Genomic DNA, 23,909 nt, shown 5'->3' with positions numbered 1-23,909 from the left:
AACTATAACAAGAAAAGGATAAATATCTTTAAGGTTTAAAAGATAATATTCAAAATCCACATTAGTCTCTATCTGGGGAACTGCGGAAGCAGAAACTTTAACTCCATTTACCTCGCAAACCCTGTTTGAAACTGTGTATATGTAACTTGAATTATGCTATTACCTTCAATTTCATAATTTCTTCTTGATACTGGCGGAGCAAAGTGTCTTTGGGATCTTCATTAATTCTAGGTATGTTTTTAATCATTTTGGCACGACTAGCATAACGCAACGTCGTCAATGTCTCATCGTAGTTATATGAAGCTGGACCAATATTTGCCACCATTACAGTTCTTGAGTTGCCACCCAGAGAATCTGTGGAACAATTTCTTTTAAGTGGGCAGTATAGGCAACACGACTAAATTAATACAAATCCCTTAGCTGCACTAAGTTTAAAATGCAATAGTCTAGAACAACATGATGAAACGCCGAAATTAAATGATAGTAAAAATGTTACTTTGGAAATTGGATATATTTTAGAACTTTCCGTCTGAAAAAATCTCGGTCAAAAAGAAAAAAAATTCCACAGTTTTTCTCACTCTCTGGTGAAATTTGAAACACTGATAAGCTAATTTAATCCAGTTTGTAAAATAAACAACTGAGAAAATAGCAAAAAATTCATTGCTGATTTTAATTAAAATGACAAATAATCGTAGAGGGATATTTCCACAATAGGAACTTTGCTGTTTAGTTATGTGCTTGAGCATAAACAATAATCTTCAATGAATTTTAGAATGGAGAAAAAAAAATCGGATGTTCTATGACAAAACACTTTTTTTACACAGGTAAACAGCTTCTCATCCGGTAAAAGCGGATTAGTTTCCACACTAAAACTATTGTTAAGCATTTGAAATCAGAATGGCATCTGTAACAGTGGCAGATACCTCTCGCATTGTAGATGTTATATATAACCTTGAATGGTAATACCGGCCTTGAAATATCTTTTTAAGTATTTAAATCGCTCTTCAATAAAGAAGCGGTTCGCATAAATCTAATTTTTCCTACTTGAAGATTTGGAGATAAAAAGAGCAAAAGTGACTTTATCCATACTAAGCATTTTTTTTTAATAGACCTAGAAGGCCCTTCTTTAGCCTTAATGAGCTTGCATAATTGGATGAATTTAAGGGTAAATCTGAATATAAAATAAATCTATACAAAGACGGGACACTATGAGCGTGCATCAAATGGGGGCCTCCGTAGAGCTCGTAGTTTATAGTTGACTTCTGTTTAACAACAAGAGAATGTTTCTTTATCCGAAGCGATGATCCTATTACCTGGAACACACTAGATTCTTAACTAAAATCTTGGAGAAATGTTAGTGATTTTACAGAAAAAAGTTCAGGACAACTGCTGTTGTCCTGTTCTTTTTTTCAATAATTGATTTTAATTAGTACTGCGCTACATTCTGCCTCTGGCACTTCCGCAATATAGTTATTATGTTGCTAAGCCTTGTTTTGAATAAATATCCCTTATATCTTATGCCTATGTCTTAAATGAGCTTTTATTCCTTTAAATATATATACCAGAAAAGGAGTATCTCCCAGGCCTTTGATATTCGTGACAAAAAAAAAACAGACAATAATTTCGGCTCGATATTTTGAGGGAGTAACAGTTACAATAAGTACAACAAATATAGGCCCGAACTTCTCGTTCTATGTACAAGTGTATAAGTAAACAGTTCTCCGTTTTCACTTATTAAAACGTGTTGTCCACACAAGTTGATACACTTTGCCATAAAAGATACTTATTCTGACCCACCTTTAAATTACCTTTAACCAACCCACAAATGACCGGATCTGTGTATATTTATCGTTCTATTTGATAATATTCTTCTTTTTTCCACTGACAAAAATAAATCGAACCCAAAAAACTTCAAATAAATAAATGATTTTCTAGATCATGTTGCCTTTCCAATGAAAAACAAAAAGAAACAACAAATAACTGGTAAACAACTTATGTTAACAACACTAAAATACAGTACAAGTAGATGATGAACATTTCCCTGTTCACGTCTAGGACGATCTTTTCCCTATGAAACTAATAAGAAGAAAAGAAAGATAAAAGGGACACGAGTTTCGGATTTGAATTCCAATATTCCGCTTCTATCTGTATCGTAGTTAGAACCTATCGTCGTTAGACGTTGTTTATCCATTTCTGTCATTTCTTTCTTGCTTCTAGATTCAAAATAATTTTGATGGTATACATAAAAAACTGCATTTAAAATTCAAACGGCCAATATTTTTTTGCATAGCTGAATTATTGCCAATAATATAGCTCACTTCAGTGGCAGATTTACGTAGAGGAGAGTGTCATGTCCTGGACGTAGTTTCATTTTTGCAGTTTTACTTGCCCTTCTTAGACCTGTTCGGCCACCACTCCCTTCCCCCTGGCTCGGATGAAGCTTTACTTGGGAATTTATCCAGCAAAAAAAAAGTTTTTACCATCATTCCCTCATGTCTTACAAAATTCTGGACCTCCCAATAGTTCATGTAGGGACTGCTGTACGCTTACCTTGCAAAAGACGAGTGAGTTTAGAGTCTCTATATGGTATATGACTGCTTTTACCATCAACCAAAGCTGATATTACATTTCCAAGGGCTGACAAGGACAGATTTATTTTCGTTGCTTCTTTGAAGCGATCCCCCTAAAAATAAACACTTAAGGTAAGCCTTTCAAACACTTCTGAACATGACATTGGTTTTGCCCAAACATCACGCTTAAAGCACTCTTTACGTATTATCAACTGAATTTGCAAATAGTACGAAGTGTTTCGACTGAAACTAAGGAGCAACGTTAAAATTCAAAACGAACAGAAATTATTCCGTATATGTAAGGGGCTTTCCCTCCTCAATACCCACTCTTCACGCTACAGTTTTTTAATACTTCTGAAAAAAAATTATGATTCTAATAAAACAGACCTTGTGTTTTGGGAGTCGTTCCTAAAGATATGGGACAAAGGGTCAAACTTTAGCGTAAAGGGCGGGGTATTGACGAGGAGTCCCCTCTCATAATCGGATCAATTTCTGTTCGTTTTGAGATTTAACGTTGCTCCTTACTTTCGGTTGAAAAATATTGAAATCCTGACAAAAGCAAAAGAAGACTCCGGTTATATTTTTTAGATTCTTCGCATTGACTTTTATCCTAGTCATAGAGGTTGGAACTGTCACCCCCATTTCTCCTTTTTTTGTCATAAGAATAAAAGAAAAACAACAAAGTAATACAACAATCTGCAGCAAACGATAGAATTTGGATACATTGGTAAATTGGCTGACGATCACGGAGATATAAAGCATCATAGAGAGCACATTCTCCAAATTTTCGCGATCACATTACCAAGCATTGACACATTTTTTTTTGGTGCTCTTTTCCTAATATTTGTTCTTCAACCTTCGAATATTCAACTTCAACTTTCTTCAATCTTTCGAATTCACCTTTCGAATAGCAAAAGATTCGACAATAAAAAAAATTCTAACGCATTAGATTTCTTTTTTTTGTATTTCTTTTTTAAGTTTACTTTTCGTTTAATTTTGACCAATTGGTTTAGTCACTTTCTTAAACTTGAGAAATTCATGACAGTTAAAAAGATGTGACAAAATTGAAGGTACTACAATTCCCAATGTATCTTTAAAAGGCGTCCATGCTGATGAAAAGCCCATGAATAAACTAATTTGGTCAGAGGAGAGCTGGAATTTAAGATATTTGAACTATGTTAAAAAAAACGAGTGTCCATTGCCAATGGGTGGGTGCTTGAATGGGGGTGCACAGCTGGGAAACATTGGAAAAATTAGGAGATACCGTTTTTGTGCGCGCAAAATACGATGAAGAACGCCTATTAAACGTCATTAGAAGTAGAAGTTATGACATTATTAGGAGGTTGGCGGAATTCTTTACGGAGAGTATGGCTTATGCTGAAAATCACAGACTTTGTAGTCTGGGTGATATGTAAGTATAGTTCTGCTGATTGACTTAGTACCAATGCTAACTCATATTCACAAGGGTATATGTTTTTTAGATTGATATTTTAACAATATATTAGGGCCCTTACAACTTAACTAGGCCAGACTTCTCCATTATTAGGGAGACAAATGACACAAAACTAAAACCTATATGGGAAAGAATCCCATGAGTCATCCAGAGAAAGGACAAAAGAAAACAAAAGAAAAACACAAAATTTACCGCTCAAATTTCCTTTTTCTGCCATGTCCTAGTGTTTTTCAAAAGGTTTATCCAGGGTAGCATACTGGTTTAGAAAAAAAAAAAAAAAAAAAAAACAGTTCTGTTAAAAGGATGTGTTAATAGAATTTACAAAGGGAAATAAAAATGCCATACGCTGACAAAATCATAGATGAAACATCTGGAGCCACGTAACTGAACTTACGGAATAGAATATACCGGAGAAATCCCAACTTCGTGCAAATGGAAATTGACGTCTTAGATGAAAAAAAATCTCCTTTCTGTATTTTTTAACACACCTTCTTTTATTCATTTGAGAAAAGGAAATCAACATAGGATAAGTTGCTGGACCATAAAAGTGGTAAGTGGTCACTTATTATTCTCTTTTTTATAGTTTTAGTTGTCACTTAAGTAATTTAAATACTTTACACTTTTCAACATTTAGTCTATAGATATCCCTTCTAATAAAAGAAAGTTAGGGGTAAACTTGCAGCCTTCCTCAGATTGATCGGGAGGACTTCTTATGAAATATTGAGAGCCTCGGGCCTAAAATTCAGCTTTTGAGGCCTCATGCACCCCTTGCCCTTGGGCCTCTAGAAAAGATTCAATAGACTCATCCATAGAAGGGAATGTGGATCAATGTCAAGCTGTGCAACAGTGCAAAACAATCATTTGAATGAAGTTTTAAAATTAGCGTCTGTAAAACAGTTCATGTTACTTAGATTGCATGTATGTTTAAGACTTGAAGTCCACTGCCATGCGGCAATATCTCCAGGAATCGAAATATTTAGTACGAGGTTTTTCCGGTACGTATATACATAAGATGTTTCGGATTTCCATTCAATTGCATTTTGCCTAAAATTGAGCTGAATTTTGTTGTTTGAGAAGACAAAATAGCCAAAATTAGCTTTTTATTGTTGCACGACCTTTTTTGTCACTCAAAAAGTCAAGAGAGCTATAAGCTTCAGCTAGCTTTGCAATTATAATCATTGACAATTTCGCAACACTATTTGCAATTTTTTACGACTACTAGTGGCTTGAACCTCCATTTTAAGATTATCAGATACGCTCATTTTGCTTGTATATTTCTCACCAACAGTTCGTGTTTTAGGGCCCCTTTTTTACATTTTCAAATGCTTATAACTAGTCCAAACTTTAACTCGTTATTACTGATTTTGAGCCAGCATAAAGAATATATTGTTATACAACATTTCGAAACTTCCACTTTCAAAATCTTGTATACCAAGGACGATGATCGCTCTTCAATCACCATAAACGATTTGGCTGTGTCATGAAAACCAATCTAACAATATAATTTTAACTCTTTTTTAAATATTTATGTATGTGTTTCCAAAAAAGCCGTCGGGCCATAGAAAAAAAAACCGAACATAAACATAACAAAGCCAATAAGGAAGACACAAATAAATTAAAAAGAAAAAACGTACATATATATGGATCTTCATGAAATTATTTATAAAGAGACACATCTTCACCGATGTATCAGCCCTTTTTTAACATACTTAGCCAGATTCATTAATGTCATCTTAACTCTTGATCCCTTATAACACATTATTATGACACATATATATAACACATTATTATTTCAAAAAAGAAAAAAAAGATGAGCACAATCAGATCTAGCCTCCTAACTGCACATTATTAAAATACACTTAACTGGTGACACCAGAAACCAACTTTCCTGTACATGCATTAGAGTTATGTTCAATGGGGAGGAACAGAGCAATTGACAACACATTTGCAACTCTATTCCATTAGTAGACTCAAAACAGGAGCCACTTGGAATAAGTTTAAGTGCACAAATATTGAATCCCAGCCTCGACAGAAGTAGAGTCCAAAATAAAAAAAAAATATCAGCTGCAGGAATAGAGCTTTTGATGAAAAAAGAGAAAGAAAAAGAATTTAAGGAAAATAACCACAAATTACGCAAATCTTATACTATTTCTGGCAAATTATCACACTTTCCGGTACAAGCATAGACATCACAGAATCGAGGAAGGCATTTACAGTTCTTGGTCCACTTATCCAGACAATAGTCATACATAGCTGAAAGGACTTAGCAGACATGGTCTTCCAATTAATGAGGCATTTCAGATTGCAAGCTGATAGTAAGAACGCTTACCATGATCCCAAAACACACCTTCTGTAGGAGGTAACGCTTTCAGCTCCTTCTTACGAGGGTACAAGTGTAGGCTACTCGTAAATCACTGAAGGAAAACTGGTTAGGATCCTTTCCATAAGCGCTGATTATCCCCTTTCTTGCAATATCTTGGAAGGAGAACATACTGGCTTCCGTGAAAGTTTCATCTCTCAACTTCTGTATTACATACTGAACCCAACACAAAAGCTCATCAGGAGAATACACACTTTCCTATAGGGTTTCGGCACCTTAAATTCACTACAAATTTTCATATTATTTTTTTTTAATTTAAAGACTAAAAAAGAAGAAAGGATACCAAATACAGAATATAGTAAAAAGAGACACCAAAAAAGTATGATAAAGGTTTCTTAGGTATAACTCACAGTGGCCCCAGTTTTAGACTGCCTTTCACTTCCAGCAAGATCAACCAGGTTCAATTTTCCAACCCTAATTCTGTTTCTACCTTCAGGTCCTCTTTCGCTTGATTCGATCGTTATAATAAATATCGCATGGGATCGTGAACTATGCTCATTCATATTTGTTGCACTAAAAAAAAAAAAAAAAAAAAGGTTACAGAGTTAATCTAATACTCACCTTGGTCGGATAATTCTTCCGTAAACGTTGAAGGTTACCTCAACCTATCTTATAGAGAGAGAAAAAGAGGGAGAGAGGGAGAGAGGGAGAGAGAGAGAGAGAGAGAGAGAGAGAGAGAGAGAGAGAGAGAGAGAGAGAGAGAGAGGGAGAGGGAGAGAGAGAGAGAGAGAGAGAGAGAGAGAGAGAGAGAGAGAGAGAGAGAAAGAGAGATATTTATCGGTATATTAATCGGTATATTTAAAAACTATCGTAGCATAGCTAAATTCAGTTTTTTCACAAAAATCATACATTTAAACAAAAATCACACACTACAACTCAGCATTAAAAACTGATAAGAAGAAAGGCACAAATGAGTTGGCGCATCGATTGGTTCGTACTTTAGGGGGTGCAAGTTTATTTTGCAACCGAGTTCGGCTATTGGGAGGGGCTGGTTCGGGTAGTAGTGATCGGTGGCTCTTATTGGCTACGACGAATTTTCCAAATTGGTGAATAAGGTGTTCAATGCCGGACTTTAAGTGGAGATAAATTTAATCTAGCGAGGGCTTGATCATAGGGTATGCCACGATTTCAGAGTATAATCCTTGTTGCTCTTTTCTGGACGCACTCTATGTCGCGTAATAGGTACGCTGTGCGGATAGCAGATGGACCCCACACCGGGCGCGCGTACTCGAGCAACGGTCGAACATAACACATGTAGGCATGGAGAAGACTTTCAGTGTCACACCCAAAACGCCTCATTTTGGTAACTGTCTGAAGTCTTGCATTAGCCTTGTGGACGGTTAAATTAATATGGGCACTGAAACTACAGTCACTAGTGAAAGTTACTCCTAAGATGTTTATTTCGTTCACAATCGGGAGAGGAACTAGAGGCATATCTATATTCTGCTTCAGAGGGTTGAAATGAATTATCTTCGACTTGGCTACGTTAATGGTAAGATCATGACTTGAGCATTCGGTCTTTAGCTGATCAAATAACTGGTCAGAAAACTGCTTTGTTATGATAGTGTTTTCGACCAGGTAAGCGAGCACTATGGACAGATCATCTACAAACTTGTAACGGTCGTCGTGATGGTTAAGCAGGGAATTAATTACAGCCAGGAAAATTATTCCAGCTTAATTTTGTGCCTTGTGGGGCCTCGCAAGAAGTATCTGAACATAATGAATCCGAATCGTTTTCGTGGAGTGCAAAGAGGCCAGTTAAGAAGTCAAGTACAAGGCCAAGGGTGCGTCGTTTGTTACCCATTTCCTGGAGATTCATGCATGCAGTGAGGTGGCGGATTAGGTCAAAGGCCTTTCGGAAATCCATTGCGCAAATGTCGACGGAACAGCTACCTTTTTCAAGCCATTGGAGGACGCAGTCAAACATCCGTACTAGGTAGATTGTAGTACTACACTTGGGGAGTCCACCGTACTGGAATTTATCAATACGCCCATGAATTTGTTTCAGAAGAATCTTGAGTATAAAAGCCTCAGTTACTTTCGCCAAACAAGGTGTAAGTGAGATCGGGCGGAGATCGTCGCATGCACTAGGGGCGCGCTTTTTTGGAATAATTCTAATATAGGCCCTTTTCCACTGTGACGGGAAATAGCCAGAAGCAAAACACTCGTTAATGATGCTGGACAGTGGTAATGCTATGAAGGCTGCATATTCACGTAGCAGTTTGGCAGGTAATTCACCAGGGTATGAAGATGTATTCGGTTTGATCTTCCGTAATTCCGTGTAAACATCAAACTCACTGACTATTATGTTGTTCTCAGGCTCACATTTTTCAAGTATGGTGAACTTTTCATGAGCCGTAATAGTTGGATAGGTAGTACAGATCTTGGTGAAGAATTCACTCACTTCTTCTGCACAGGGAGAGATGAGACAGAAACAAGGAGAATAAAAATTGAAACAGAAATGATGAAGATTATAAATAGTTACAAACGGAAGATACGAATTAAGTGAATCCTACAAAGAGACAAGTGCCAAGAACAAATCTTAAAATCTACATATATCTTAAAAGGAAACCTTTATTCGAATGAGTAAAAGTTTTCTGGGTTGACTTATGGCAGAATTGATAGAAAATGCCAGTTTTTTTTTTTAACCTAAACTATGGGTAAACATATACAAAAAGAATAAAACTCATAATCCACTAGGGTACAAAAATAGAATGCCGAATTTTCTCGCTATAAACTGCCAGTCATTGTGTAACAAAATGGAAGAATTTGAAGTCATCGTCCGTCAAAATAGTATCCCAGTTATCACAGTTACAGAAACTTGGAATCTTGATAGGTTGTCAGGTCATATGGCAGGCTACGAAATTTTCCTGAGCACATGTGCTGATCGAGGTGAGCATAGACTAGGTGGAGGTGTTGCCTTGTACATACGGAAAGACATCCCTTGCAAATTATTACCAGAATTATTTGATTCAGCTCATGAAGTAATCTGGGCTATTTGCAAACCTAAATCTCTTCCCCGGCGCTTTTCTTGTATTATAGTCGCTTCAGTATATTACCCGGAAAGTGCAAGAAACCGGGGTGACTTGGTCTTCTACCTCCAAACGACTGTTGATCACCTGAGAAGTATATATAGTAGCCCTGCTTTTATTATAGGAGGAGACTTTAACCAAACCAAGAAGAGTTGGTTATCATCTTGTTTGTCTTTGAAACAAGTAGTACATCTACCCACCCACTTTTTGGGGGGCATATTGGACCTTATACTCACAAATTGTGATGATTTTTACTCCCCTCCCTTTTCTCTTGGTCCCGTTGGTATGTCAGACCACAACCCAATTCTTTGGAAAGCAAGAGAGTCTTTACCAAAGCCCAAACTATCCCGTGTCACTGTTCGTCCTTGTACGGAGTCGGCCATCTGTGAATACGGTCGATGGATTGGCACATATGACTTCCCCGAAGAGTACAATACCCGGCTCTTGGAAACTAAGGTATCCGATTTCAATGCTACGTTATACAGTCAATACCTAAAGATCTTTACAACAAAATCATTTGTTGTTAGTGAATACAACAAACCATGGATATCTCCAGCTATTAAATCACTAATAAAAGAGAGCCTCTACTCCCGTGGTGATATAATCAACGGCAAGAAATTGCGAAATCAAATAGTCTCTTTGGTAAAGAAAGCCAAAGCTCGGTATGGTCGTGAAACCATGCCCTCCCAATTACTTACTTCAGACCCCAAAAAGTGGCACAACGCTGTGAAAAAGTGGCCGGCCAAGCTTTCGACAGCAGTGTATAGATCAGCAATGATGGCGGGTCCTTAATCAGTGCAGAAGAAGTGAGTGAATTCTTCCCCAGGATCTGTACTACCTATCCAACTATTACGGCTCAGGAAAAGTCCACCATACTTGAAAAATGTGAGCCTGAGAACAACATAATAGTCAGTGAGTTTGATGTTTACACGGAATTACGGAAGATCAAACCGAATACATCTTCATACCCTTGTGAATTACCTTCCAAACTGCTAGGTGAATATGCAGCCTTTATAGCATTACCACTGTCCCGCATCATTAACGAGTGTTTTGCTTCTGGCTTTTTCCCGTTACAGTGGAAAAGGGCCTATATTAGAATTATTCCAAAGAAGCGCGCCCCTAGTGCATGCGACGATCTCCGCCCGATCTCACTTACACCTTGTTTGGCGAAAGTAACTGAGGCCTTTATACTCAAGTTTCTTCTGAAACAAATTCATGGGCGTATTGATAAATTCCAGTACGGTGGACTCCCCAAGTGTAGTACTACAATCTACCTAGTACGGATGTTTGACTGCGTCCTCCAATGGCTTGAAAAAGGTAGCTGTTTCGTCGACATTTGCGCATTGGATTTCCGAAAGGCCTTTGACCTAATCCGCCACCGGACTGCAGGCATGAATCTCCAGGAAATGGGGGCCAAACGATGCACCCTTGGCCTTGTACTTGACTTCTTAACTGGCCGAAAACAAAAAGTCTTTGCACTCCACGAAAACGATTCGGATTCATCATGGTCAGATACTTCTTGCGGGGCCCCACAAGGCACAAAATTAGCTGGAATAATTTTTCTGGCTGTAATTAATTCCCTGCTTAACCATCACGACGACCGTTACAAGTTTGTAGATGATCTGTCCATAGTGCTCGCTTACCTGGTCGAAAACACTATCATAACAAAGCAGTTTTCAGACCAGTTATTTGATCAGCTAAAGACCGAATGCTCAAGTCATGATCTTACCATTAACGTAGCCAAGTCGAAGATAATTCGTTTCAACCCTCTGAAGCGGAATATAGATATGCCTCTAGTCCCTTTCCCGATTGTGAACGAAATAAAAATCTTAGGGGTAACTTTCACTAGTGACTGTGGTTTCAGTGCCCATATTAATTTAACCGTCCACAAGGCTAATGCAAGCCTTCAGACACTTACCAAAATGAGGCGTTTTGGGTGTGATACTAAAAGCCTTCTCCATGCCTACACGTGTTATGTTCGACCGTTGCTCGAGTACGCGTGCCCGGTGTGGGGTCCATCTGCTATCCGCACAGCGTACCTATTACGTGACATAGAGTGCGTCCAGAAAAGAGCAACAAGGATTATACTCCGAGACCGTGGCATACCCTACGATCAAGCCCTCGCTAAATTAAATTTATCTCCACTTAAAGTCCAGCTGGAACACCTTATTCACCAATTTGGAAAATTCATCCTGGCCAATAAGAGTCACCAATCTTTACTACCTGAACCAGCCCCTCCCGATAGCCAAACTCGATTACGAAATAAACTTGTACCCCCTAAAGTACGAACCAATCGATACGCAAACTCATTTGTGCCTTTTTTCACATCAGTTTTTAATGCTGAGTTGTAGTGTGTGATTTTTGTTTAAATGTATGATTTTTGTGAAAAAACTGAATTTAGCTCTATGCTACGATAGTTTTTAAATATACCGTTCTCTCTCTCTCTCAAACAAACAAATACAAAATAACAAGCCAACCATAAAAATTTTAGCCAGGTCATACCTTTCTACTCCACAAAAAAAAATCAACCTGTCAACCTTACAAGATGATCATGTATAATTCAACTAAGAACTTGATATTTCGACGCCAGAAAGGGGTAAAAATATGTAGCTTCACATTTAGCCTTGGCCAATTTATAATCACACAGCAGGATATGGGTGAACCCATCTTCCTTCCCTCCCCAACAAACAAAAACACTCTGAAAAGGGAGCAAAGGGAACTCAATGTGAAAGGCCCTTATTTTCCAGGAAACACCGCATTTTTAGAAAAGATACGCTTTTTCACATTTTCATTCATTCTTTTTTTATATTACTAACAATACTAACTGTATAATACTAACAGTTTTTTTTTATAACAATTTTACGAGACATGGAGCACAGTGGTTCAAACAATTGAGCTTCTGAGGATTTTTCCTACATGAAATGACTTGAAAGTACAGGGATAGCCCTGATTTTTCAAATTTTCCTGAAGGTAAGAGGATAATTCCCTTACAACATTTGTAAAACTACGATTCAAAATTAGCTAGAGTTAAACGCCAAATTACATCTTTTGTGAACATCGTGCAAAACCAATGCCAAACATCCAATCCAAGGGGTACTAAGAGCTGAGACTGTGCCTCGGAGGAAACTTATTCATATACCTTCTTACGGTATTATCAATGCAAATGATGATGAAAGGCTGTAGCAAAGGTCTTGGTAACTGAAAATAGTACTGGGGGTTGATTTCTACCAAGCAGATTTCTGCTTCGGTTACTTTTTTGCTGTGGATAAAGTTTTACTAGTTTCAAATTTCATGAATTACACATGAACTGATCTAGGGTAGGGGGTTCCAAATTAGAAAGTCGAAAAAAAAATTATGCAAAAGAATATAGAAAATTAAACTTTCTTTAAGATATATTTGGAGCTCATTCAATAGAAGTTCGCCTATAATTCACTTGAGTTAGATCAAGGCCCATGTAGATTGGCTTTGTATACAAGACTGCGACAGCTTATAAATTATGATAATTACCCAACAGATCTGTTTTTGTTTCCAATGGTCATGATATTTTCCATGTCAATTTCAGCCTTGCAGATATAGGATGAAAGATCTTGAACATATACTCCCATCTCTGAATGCTCTCGCAGTTCAAGCTTTCGGAACTGATCTTTCGATAATAAATCCCTAAAAAATAAAAGGCAAATTTACCTCATATTTCAAAACAATTGAAGGTGAGTATCGACGTTGGTTAGTATAATAAATGAATAGTTATATTGTAAGTAGATTTAAGAAGAAAACGGTAAGAGGCTCCAAGATTCTGGTGAAGACGTAGACCTCAAGATCCTTTCCCCGTGGATGGGGACCAGAGTTAAATTTTACTGGGTTGAATTTTCCCAAAGTTAAGTTCCGTAGGGACGAACTTTTTCTTCACATTTTGACTCGAACAGATTTCATTAACTGAGTTTTGCATAGTTTGATTTTGTATGGGTTAAATTCTAAGAGTAGAGTTATACCAACTTGAATTTATTTTGACTGTATTTTGCTTGTGCTGAGTTTGGCTGTGTTGAATTTAGTGCGAGTTACATTTTGCGTGTGCTGAGTTTCGCTGGCTTGTTTTTTAGACTACGTTTCGCATGGATTGAGTTTGAAACAAATTCTCTACATACATTCTCCCAAAAATATTCGAAACACACTTTTCTACCTTGGATAATAGATTCCCTAAGAAATCTTTCTTCCATAAAATTCTACATACATTCTCTCAAAGATACTCGAAACACACTTTTCTACCTTGGATAATAGATTCCCTAAGAAATCTTTCTTCCATAAAATCCTACATACATTCTCTCAAAAATACTCGAAACACACTTTTCTACCTTGGATAATAGATTCCCTAAGAAATCTTTCTTCCATAAAATTCTACATACATTCTCTCAAAAATACTCGAAACACACTTTTCTACCTTGGATAATAGATTCCCTAAGAAATCTTTCTTCCGTAAAATTCTACATACATTCTCTCAAAAATATTCGAAACACACTTTTCTACCTTGGATAATAGATTCCCTAAGAAATCTTTCTTCAATAAAATCCTCCATACATTCTCTCAAAAATACTCGAAACACACTTTTCTACCTTGGATAATAGATTTTCTAAGAAATCTTTCTTCCATAAAATTCTACATACATTCTCTCAAAAATACTCGAAACACACTTTTCTACCTTGGATAATAGATTCCCTAAGAAATCTTTCTTCCATAAAATCCTACGTACATTCTTTCAAAAATACTCGAAACACACTTTTCTACCTTGGATAATAGATTCCCTAAGAAATCTTTCTTCCATAAAATTCTACATACATTCTCTCAAAAATACTCGAAACACACTTTTCTACCTTGGATAATAGATTCCCTAAGAAATCTTTCTTCCATAAAATCCTACATACATTCTCTCAAAAATACTCGAAACACACTTTTCTACCTTTAATAGATTCCCTAAGATATCTTTCTTCCATAAAATCCTACATACATTCTCTCAAAAATACTCGAAACACACTTTTCCACCTTGGATAATAGATTCCCTAAGAAATCTTTCTTCCATAAAATTCTACATACATTCTCTCAAAAATACTCGAAACACACTTTTCTACCTTGAATAATAGATTCCCTAAGAAATCTTTCTTCCATAAAATTCTTTTGAAGCCCGTGTCTGAAACTTGACAAAGCGTATGCGTCTTGATGTAGCATCAGAAGGAGAAACTTTTCCAATTGGAGCAAAATTTACAATTCCAAAATAAATACGAATTTGTATTTAATGGAATAACGATAAGCCAAGCTCTTCAGATAGCCCAGAATGTCAAAACTTCCCTTCTTTTTTTTCCTTTTTTTTACCCCAGGGAACTGTGTATTACCCAGGAGTGTAACCATTCGAAAAATTCATTTTAAGACATCATGATGAATAACTGGTTCAGAAAAAATTAATAAGGTAAAAAAGCTATAGAAGATCCCATGAAGCTGGCCAATTTCTTTAGCTTGCTTTACAGATTGCTGTCGGAGCCTAGAGTCTCCACACCGTCTCCAAGCCCAGTCCTTTTAAGAGAAAATTTTAAGTATAGTTTCGTTTGTAGTTAATTGAGTGTGTAAGGCGGAAGGAAAGAAGGGAAGAGGGTAAACCAATTGATCAGGTAGTCTACTTAGGAGAAGAAGCAGAAAATATATATTTTTTTTCTAAACTCCCAATTTCATCGTTACAACGGTGTTTCTTCTAAAACCAAGGGAAGAATTTTTTATAGCCAAGTTTATTTATATCAGCTGAACATTCTTCAGTGATTTAGCCGGAAACATGATTTCGAGGTGGGCGGATATCTAAAACGTGGCTTAACCGAGAACACCAGGAGTTCAAATAGGTTCTTTAAAAAATCAAATTCATTCTATATTTCAGTTTTTTTACTATCAAGCGATTATTCAAAAGGATTTCTATAATATGAAAGAAATAACGTTACTCCAAAATAACAATTTTAATTATTATTACACAGAAGGAATTAGGAACGGCAATACGGCCATAGTGAAGGCCGAGAACCCCAATATAAAAATAAAGAAAAGCGCTAAAGTAAAAACAAAACATTCGTAAAAAAAAGTCTTTCTGTCTAGATATATTGAAAAACGAATAAAATAGCCTTTTTATATTAGTTGAAAAAAAAAATTTTGCTTTTAAACAAAAACTGAAAATGAAGACACAAACTTAAAACGAGAAGACACGATCAGAGCTAAAAATTCTTCTTTATTGCAACATGTTTTGCCGAGCAGCATCATTTCTTCGCAGGCTGTAATCCAGAAGTTCACCTCCAAATGGATTTAGCTTTGATAACATACCTTTGCAGCAAGTCTTCAGCAGGTTTGACAACAAATTTTCGAAGTCACATAAGGTAGACATACCTTGCAACCGCCCACTTTAAATTTCGAAAGTTTGCATCTCAGAAATACTTTTTGTTGGATCATCAAAATTCTTTGGTACAAACTGAGGTGAAAATTGGATGTGTAAACTGCCTAATGTGTTTAGTTTTACATAGAACAAGGCACAATATAACCCCCCATATTAGTAATTAAAGTCTTCAAAAGCCCTTAAATAACAACTTCAGTGGACATCACACACCATTTGGGAATTAATTAGGTTAATTGCCGCTCTTCACTTTTGGACTTACATATTACCGTATGGGCTTGTAGTCTAAGCCCAGAAATCCTTTAACAAAAACTTTGGCAAAATTGAAAAATATTAGTTTATTACTGAAAAATTAGTGGCTCCAAAACCCTTAAATGCCCCGCGAGAGACAGATCCTTATTACAATTTGGTTTAGGACACCTTTTCATCAAGTGAAACCGTTTTCTGAATCCTTTAAAATGATCAAAAGAGTCAATAAAGGTGCTATGTGCATGTATACATTCACAGAACTGGGGAGCGGAGTTAAATTAAGGGTATATCCAGCTCCAGGACTCTAATTTGGATCCTCTAATTATACAACCAAATCCGTAAAACATTGCAAATTTGTGTTTCAGATTACAAACTTAGAGGAGGGAGGGTGTCATGGATCTACATTAGCCACCTCAATAATGTTGACAAAAATTTTATACAGACCTGGTGTATCCGAAACAACACCAGGTGAGGAATATATGCTTGCCTTTTTTTGGTTTAGAATAGTGACAACTTAAACCATTCCCAGTGATACCTCTAGAATCCCGGGGGGAACCTGTCTATGTTCATGAAGTTGGAGTGGGCGTGGCTTGGCTCATATGCTCCTACAATTATGTGTGCTCTTGATTTCAACAAGATGCAACATTCCGACAGTTCTGCCAAAATTTATCTACGAAGTATTTAAACTGGGATTTAAAATAGTCTATTTGCACAATTGGACGAGTTGAGCTAGAGAAGCAGAGGTGCCCCAGTTTCAGCCGGCATGGGACTATAGTAAGAAAGTAATTATATTTAGAAATTCAGCTTTTTAGACTTGGTTCAGATGAAACCTTTAAACCTAATGGATCCTCTTTAACTAGACTTTAGTGACACTCCTCTAATATAAATTGAACTATTTTTGTTGTTACCATTATTTGCTATGCATCTATTGCTATATGGAACTCATTATTTGGAAATGAAGGGTGCATGAGAGCAGTTTATTTTGAAGAAGCTAAAAACAGATTTTCAGTTGAAGCCTTCCCCTCCTCAACCAAATAGCGCGCTTATTTAACTGTAAAAATGTTTAATGTGAACCATTTTCACCAATCCGTCCGTAAGCTTATTCAGTGTTCTGGCAGGGTCTTCAACAGGCACGTACACTGACAGATTTGAGGAGAGATGTGATTAAAACGTTATTCCCTCGATGGACGGTAGATTAATATTCAGAATACGAGCAATGCATCTTCTTTTTAAAAAAATCTTCATTGTATGTTTATGAACTTGATTCTTGACTCCTAAACGGCTCAAGTAATTTTAGCGTTTTATTACCCTCAAATTTTATTAATCAACGAAATAACGGAATGAAAATTACTTACCTAATTTCTTCCTGATAAATTTCTAGATAGGAAGCTCTAACCAAATACTGCAGATGAGTGGTCTTCGATACGTAGTCAAAAATATGACTAAAGGCGTTCGGTATAACACCCCGAAGCCCAGGTTTGTCCCGAATGCCTACCAAAACAGAAAGTATCTTAATAAAGAGTTGTTTCTGACCCCACTGCTGACCTTTTTCTTTTATAGCTAAAAAACGCAAGTCAATTAAATCCTTTTGCACTGAACTCAAAAATACGACTAGGTTTTTTTTATGACCCATGATTTTTGCGTAGTACTTGATAAGACTTTTTTTTTCGGGTATTCTATAATAAAAAAAAAAATTATCAGAGTCCTTCAAATTAAACTTTACATAGAAGTTTTTTTTGGCAATCACTGTTTCTATCTGATAGTCTTTCGAAGCTTTTCTTGCGAAATGTTGTGAATCAAGATATAAAAAAAAAATTACAAATTAATAGTCATAAATGTTGATGCAAGGAAAAGTTTGATGCGAACTTGTATAAACAATGTTTTTTTTGTTTTGTTTTTTTATAAAAAAGAGAAAATCATAAAACCTAAATAAGAAAAAAAAATCAGACTAGAAAAAACGAAAATATTCCAAAATCACGAATCAGAAGAAAAATTCTCGATTTTTCCCTTATTTCGAAACGCTTTGCACTCCTTGCTCAAAATCTACCGGCCTTCTTTTGGTTACCACCAATTCTTTGAAACCACAGATTATTTATTTTTAAACCGAACATATTAAATTCAAAATATAATAATACAATGATAATCATATTACCGATTCTAATTGAAAAGAAAAAGGTAACAAAATAAAAATTCAGAAAGTTTAAGACATCCTAATTAGGAATCATGAAAGGGTGACTTTTAATGGACAACACCCCTGTCTAATTCATCGTTTTTTTAATTGTTTATTCTGTAGTCTATAAATTGTTTGTATTTTGACAATGTCATCCCAATTTGTTCATAATTATTTTCCATTTATTATTGGGCGCTTTAATGACATAATAGTTCCGCATTTCTGTTATAATGCTCACATTAATTTTCTTATCACGTATATTCATCGTTTATGGAACGTATATTGCGATAAACACTTATAACAACATTTCATGACCAGTTTTCATTTTCAGTCAAAAATCTTTTTTGGAGAGGAGCATCCTTTGGTCATCTTACGGGGAAATTCCTCCTATCTCCCTATGTGAGTGAGTATGTTATTGCAACATATCGTTCTCAAAAAGATATATATCCCTTAATGATAAAGATTATTCTGGATCCCGCTTGAAGGTCTTTACTTACATGGATCCTTATCTTTCAAAATGTGGCTTATCCGTCACCGAACAAAAACATGCTGTCAAAAAAGCAATGCAGATGTGGTAAATCATAGGAAATAACTATTAATAAATTCTTAATTGGTTCCAATTTGACCCATATGGAAGAACTATCCAAAATAGATAACATACTTATTCTTTTTTAATACAATGCGTTGTTGTTAGTGTCTCCACGACTCAAACCCTACACAGCTCAACTTAAACCCACAAAACTCATCTACCAAACTGTAAGTAAAATCTTTTTTCCTTGCTAGCCTTGCTAGACTAACACTTGATAAGTAAGGTCTCTAACGAAGGGGGGAAGGGTAACTAGCTCCTTCTGAAAAATTAAAATACAAAACAAGAGCCAATTTTGATAATGTCTTGGAAACCAAACAGTATTTTTTGGAAAATTACCTTTAATTCCAGCCTTAGCCCCCACCCCCGGTTCAAACAATTTCTTTAGGCCTCCTTGTTTGTTTGCATAAAGATTATCTGGACCTTTCAAACTTTACAGTTAATAATGCAATGAATGTCCTTTATGTACAAGTCTACGATAACAATTTTACGGAACAAATTATAGCATCAAAGAAATGATTACAAGAAAAAATATTTAATTTATATAACTATTTTCGAAAATTAGGTCGTTTTAGAAATGGACACATATGGTACTAACGTAGTAATGGCTTTACTAGATTGAAACTGTTTACTTTCTTCATTAATTCTGTGTCTTTACTTCAATATAGCCACTAAAAATGCAAATAAAGAGAAAATACTGCAAAAAAAAGACATGGTAAATAAGCAAAATAATCAGATTCCTTTTTACGGTAACTTTGTCAAAGCGTTAGTGATCAAATTCTGCTTTCTCTTTTTAGCGGTCGATTCAACCTTGCAAACATCTGCCTTCAAGTATGTGTCCTTTTCATACTGAGCTTGTAAAGCATCCAACGTAGCATTTGCTACCTGAGCCCTAACTACATAAAGCCGTATGTTTGACCCTGGACAAATTAGTCTTCTCCCATCCTTGTTAAATATCAGGAAATAAGTCTAGTAACTGTCAACTTGTTCATCGTGTAGTTCCTTAGGCTCATCTTCCAGCTTGATCAAACGCCACTCATCTTGAAACCCCTTGATATCAACACTAATTGGCAATAGACAATGCAACATCTATTCTCTTTTCAATAGTCGGTGGAACTATTCCGAAACAAGGAATTTCATGTGAAATAACACACATTCCATCTATGTAAAGGCAATTCTCGTTCTCAGATATTTGGCGGTAGTGATAAAATGTTGGCAGACGTCTAACAAGAACTCAGCAATGGACTTTTGGTTTACGCCATCTAGAGTTCCTCAGGTCCTTTCGCTGAAATTTTTGTATTCAAGAGCCAAGAATATGTCTTTGTTATAATGATCTAGCGCTACTAGGTCAATAGATTCCCCTTGAACATGCTCCAGTTTCAACATGTGGGAGAAAACATAGGCAACAACATGCCATACTTTTAAAGATAAAGAATGAACTGGAAGCTGATCCTTCTAAAAATAAGTACAGGAATCCGAATATGGGGCAGCACTAAAGACTACAAAGTACAGTTTGGCAATGACTACCTACAATTTGACAGTTTTCTTATTTTGAATGTTGTTGGCTAATGAGATACTTTTCCTTGGGCAAAATCAAGATAATATGTCCGCAAAACTTACCACTGTTCAGCCACTCTCTCCATTGCTTCTACAAGGATTAACTATTGGGTTGAAACGTGCTAAAGAAAAAGCTTTGCCTCGTGTTTTGAACACTTGCAAAGCCTACATATCTTAAGGGTCATACGTGAAAAAAGTAGTACGGTCCAATGACCAGATTTACAATATAATCACCGAGAACCATTAGGACATTTATAACATACTCTGCTCGTGACATGCAGGTTTCAGATGCCAATGTCCAAAAGACATTTTCCCGTGTCTTGGCTTTTTAGTTCGATTACATAAAAAAAACTAGTTTTTTTAACTGAAAGTAAGGAGCGACATTAAAACTTAAAACGAACAGAAATTACTCCGTATATGAAATGGGTTGTCCCTTCCGCAATCCCTCGCTCTTTACGCTAAAGCTTTTAATTGTTTTAAAAAGCAGAATTGTGGAAAAGAGTCAAATTTCAGCGTAAAGAGCGAGGGATTGCGGAAGGGACAACCCATTTCATATACGGAGTAATTTCTGTTCGTTTTAAGTTTTAATGTCGCTCCTTCCTTTCAGTTAAAAAAAACTAGTTTTTTTTATGTAATTTCTGAACGTTTTTGAATCAATGCATGTTTGATTTTGGCTCTCCACACATAAATTTTTAAAATGAAATTTGCATATTAATTCCTTTTTTGGCTAAATGGCTCTCTCTTAGTTTTGATCAGACGATTTTGAGAAATAAGGGGTGAGGAAGGAGGCCTAGTTGCCCTGTAATTTTTCTGTTACATAAAAGGGAAACTATAGATTTAAGTTTTTAACGAATGTTTTTATTAGTAAAAAATACACGTAACTTAAGAATTAACTTACGTAACAAACTTTTATATTCTTAAATTTTTATTATGTATATGAGGGTGTTTGTACCCTCGTTAATACCTCGCTCTTTACACTAAATCGTAAGTTTTGTCCCAATTCTTTAAGAATGACCCCTGAATCAGAAAGGCCGTAGAATAAATAGTTGAAATTACTACAAATACTATAGCATAAAGAGCTATAGGTATTTTATTTATTTTATTTATTATATATTTTATTTTATTATAGGTATTTATCTCCTCCTTAATACCTCGCTTTTATGCTAAAGTATTTTTAGAACCCCTCATATGCGTAATAATCTCTATTCGTTTTCTCCTTACTTCCAATTGAAAAAACTTTTCCATGTTTATTTTTTCATTGTTTTTTTATAGTAATCTTAGAAAATCCTGCGCCCTTTTCATTTAATTTCTGTTCCCCCATGACATATTTCTCCAAGGAAAGATCCTCCAACATAGCCCCCTCCCCTCAACCCCATCCCCAAAACCAAAAAAAAATCCCCTGAATGCGTCTGTACACTTCCCAATAACCATTATTGTATCTAAACACTGGTCGAAGTTTGTAACTTGCAGCCCCTCCCCCAGGGACTATGGGGGAGTAAGTCATTCCCAAAGACATAGTTATTATGGTTTTTGACTAAGCGGAACAAAATGGCTATCTCAAAATTTTGATCCGTTGACTTTGGAAAAAAATGAGTGTGGGAGGGGGCCTAGGTGCCCTCCAATTTTTTGGTCACTTAAAAAGGGCACTAGAACTTTTCATTTCCGTTAGAAGGAGCCCTCTTGCGACATTCTAGGACCACTTGGTCGATACGATGACCCCTGGGAAAAAAAAACAAAAACAAACAAATAAACACGCACCCGTGATTTGTCTTCTGGCAAAAAATACGAAATTCCACATTTTTGTAGATAGGAGCTTGAAATTTTTGCTATAGGGTTCTCTAATACGCCGAATTCGATGGTGTGATTTTCGTTAAGATTCTATGACTTTTAGGGTGTGTTTTCCCCTATTTTCCAAAATAAGGCAAATTTTCTCAGGCTCGTAACTTTTGATGACAAAGACTAAATTTGATGAAACTTATATATTTAAAATCAGCATGAAAATCCGATTCTTTTGATGTATATTTTAGCCATAATTAACTTGAACATTTTCTCGCTTTTGGTACGGTCCATAAATAATTTCTTAGACCACACTGCTTTTCCATTTACGAGAAATTAAAAGAGAAAAACGGATTTATAAGGCTAAGAAAAAAAATTAATTAGAAACAAAATCGAATATTTCGGCTACACTTCCAGGACCTTTTGTCAACAAAAAGAAAAAAAAAGCTCAAAGGAAGAAAAATGAGTTTTTTTATTGTAACCATCATAAAAACGACAAATTAAACACACGGGAGGAAGAAATAGAAAAGAAACGACTAAAAACTAAGAAATAATACGACTCATATTCAAAACAATTTCCAGAATTGCTGTTACTCACTAGACAAAACAAAAAAAATGTTAGTAGTGCACAAAAGTTAATTCTCCTCTTTATAGTCAGTGGATAAATGGGATATATTAAAAATGAACACTAAATTTATTAGAAAACAAAATTACTAAACCCCACGTCACCACCCCTGATTAAATTTACCAGATGAATACCATTTATACTATATACCAACAGTTCAAAGAAACTTGTGCATTATAAATTAAATGGATTTTTTTTTATTTGCTAGTTTATCTGCAGTCCGTTGATTCTTGCCAGCTTTGACCTCTCATACCCGACTTTCGCTTGGAGGGTTGTCATTACTTCGGGAACTATTTTGTAACTCACTACTGTTGGAAAATTTGGCCTGTCCTTTAATTAAATTATTATAAATGAGATTCATTCTAAATTCCCCTTCGTCCCTACTTCTAAATTCCCCTTTTGGTACGCTCAATCAATGTTCAAAGTAATCATCTGCCTCAGCAAAATACCAGCATCATTCATTACCATAAGTAGATCATCTTTTAACTTTTCACTTGTTGCTTCGCCGATAAAAAAAAAAGGTGTGAAGTAGTCAGCTTATAACATTGGCTTGCTGACGAGGGTTCTATATTTAAAGATGTTAAGTTCTATATGCCTGACAACATTCATTGTTTCATCACACTCTAATAGACAATAACCAGGATTCTTTATGGCTTTAAAAATTCATTCGGTATGAGTATTACGCCACGTTAACTGGATATTTGAACTTCAAAGGGCTCAATGTGAACTTTTCTAAAATATGACAAGGAAACCTCACTTCACACAAATCACTTATGCCATCACAAATGTTGCCAGCAAAATCTGATATAACCCCCCCCCCCCAGCACCAAAGCATTTCAGCCTTACAGACAGATTCATTCACACGCATCAAGCAGATTTCCTGGAGAAACAAAAACTGTCAAGTCCTGAATTCTTTGCTAAATATACTAAATCCGAGCAACAATTTGCCATGTCCTATACGATTTTGGCTTTCCTATATTTTGATTATTACGAAGTCTAGTTCTCCTACACAGGCATCACCTAAGGTTAACTTTTTTTGTAAATATGAGTTCATATACTGCATCAGAACGAAAATCCTCTCAATCTCGGAGAAGATTATATA

General features: G+C 35.9%; 1 protein-coding gene across 1 annotated transcript in view; it reads right to left on the bottom strand.

The window, feature by feature from the left end:
• The window catches only part of LOC136038021 (kinesin-like protein KIF3B), a gene marked incomplete in the record, with an annotated part of 95,886 nt that overhangs the window by 46,745 nt on the left and 25,232 nt on the right, over positions 1 to 23,909 (bottom strand). The window contains 5 exon segments of the mRNA XM_065720960.1: positions 164 to 354; positions 2,551 to 2,683; positions 6,754 to 6,916; positions 12,943 to 13,095; positions 17,449 to 17,584. Coding sequence (XP_065577032.1) covers positions 164 to 354; positions 2,551 to 2,683; positions 6,754 to 6,916; positions 12,943 to 13,095; positions 17,449 to 17,584 — 776 coding nt within the window.

Source organism: Artemia franciscana, chromosome 17 (assembly GCF_032884065.1).
Source record: "Artemia franciscana chromosome 17, ASM3288406v1, whole genome shotgun sequence".
Taxonomy (NCBI): Eukaryota; Metazoa; Arthropoda; class Branchiopoda; order Anostraca; family Artemiidae; genus Artemia; species Artemia franciscana.
The sequence above is the reverse complement of the archived record's forward strand: the minus strand, read 5'-3'. Positions and strand labels throughout refer to the sequence as shown.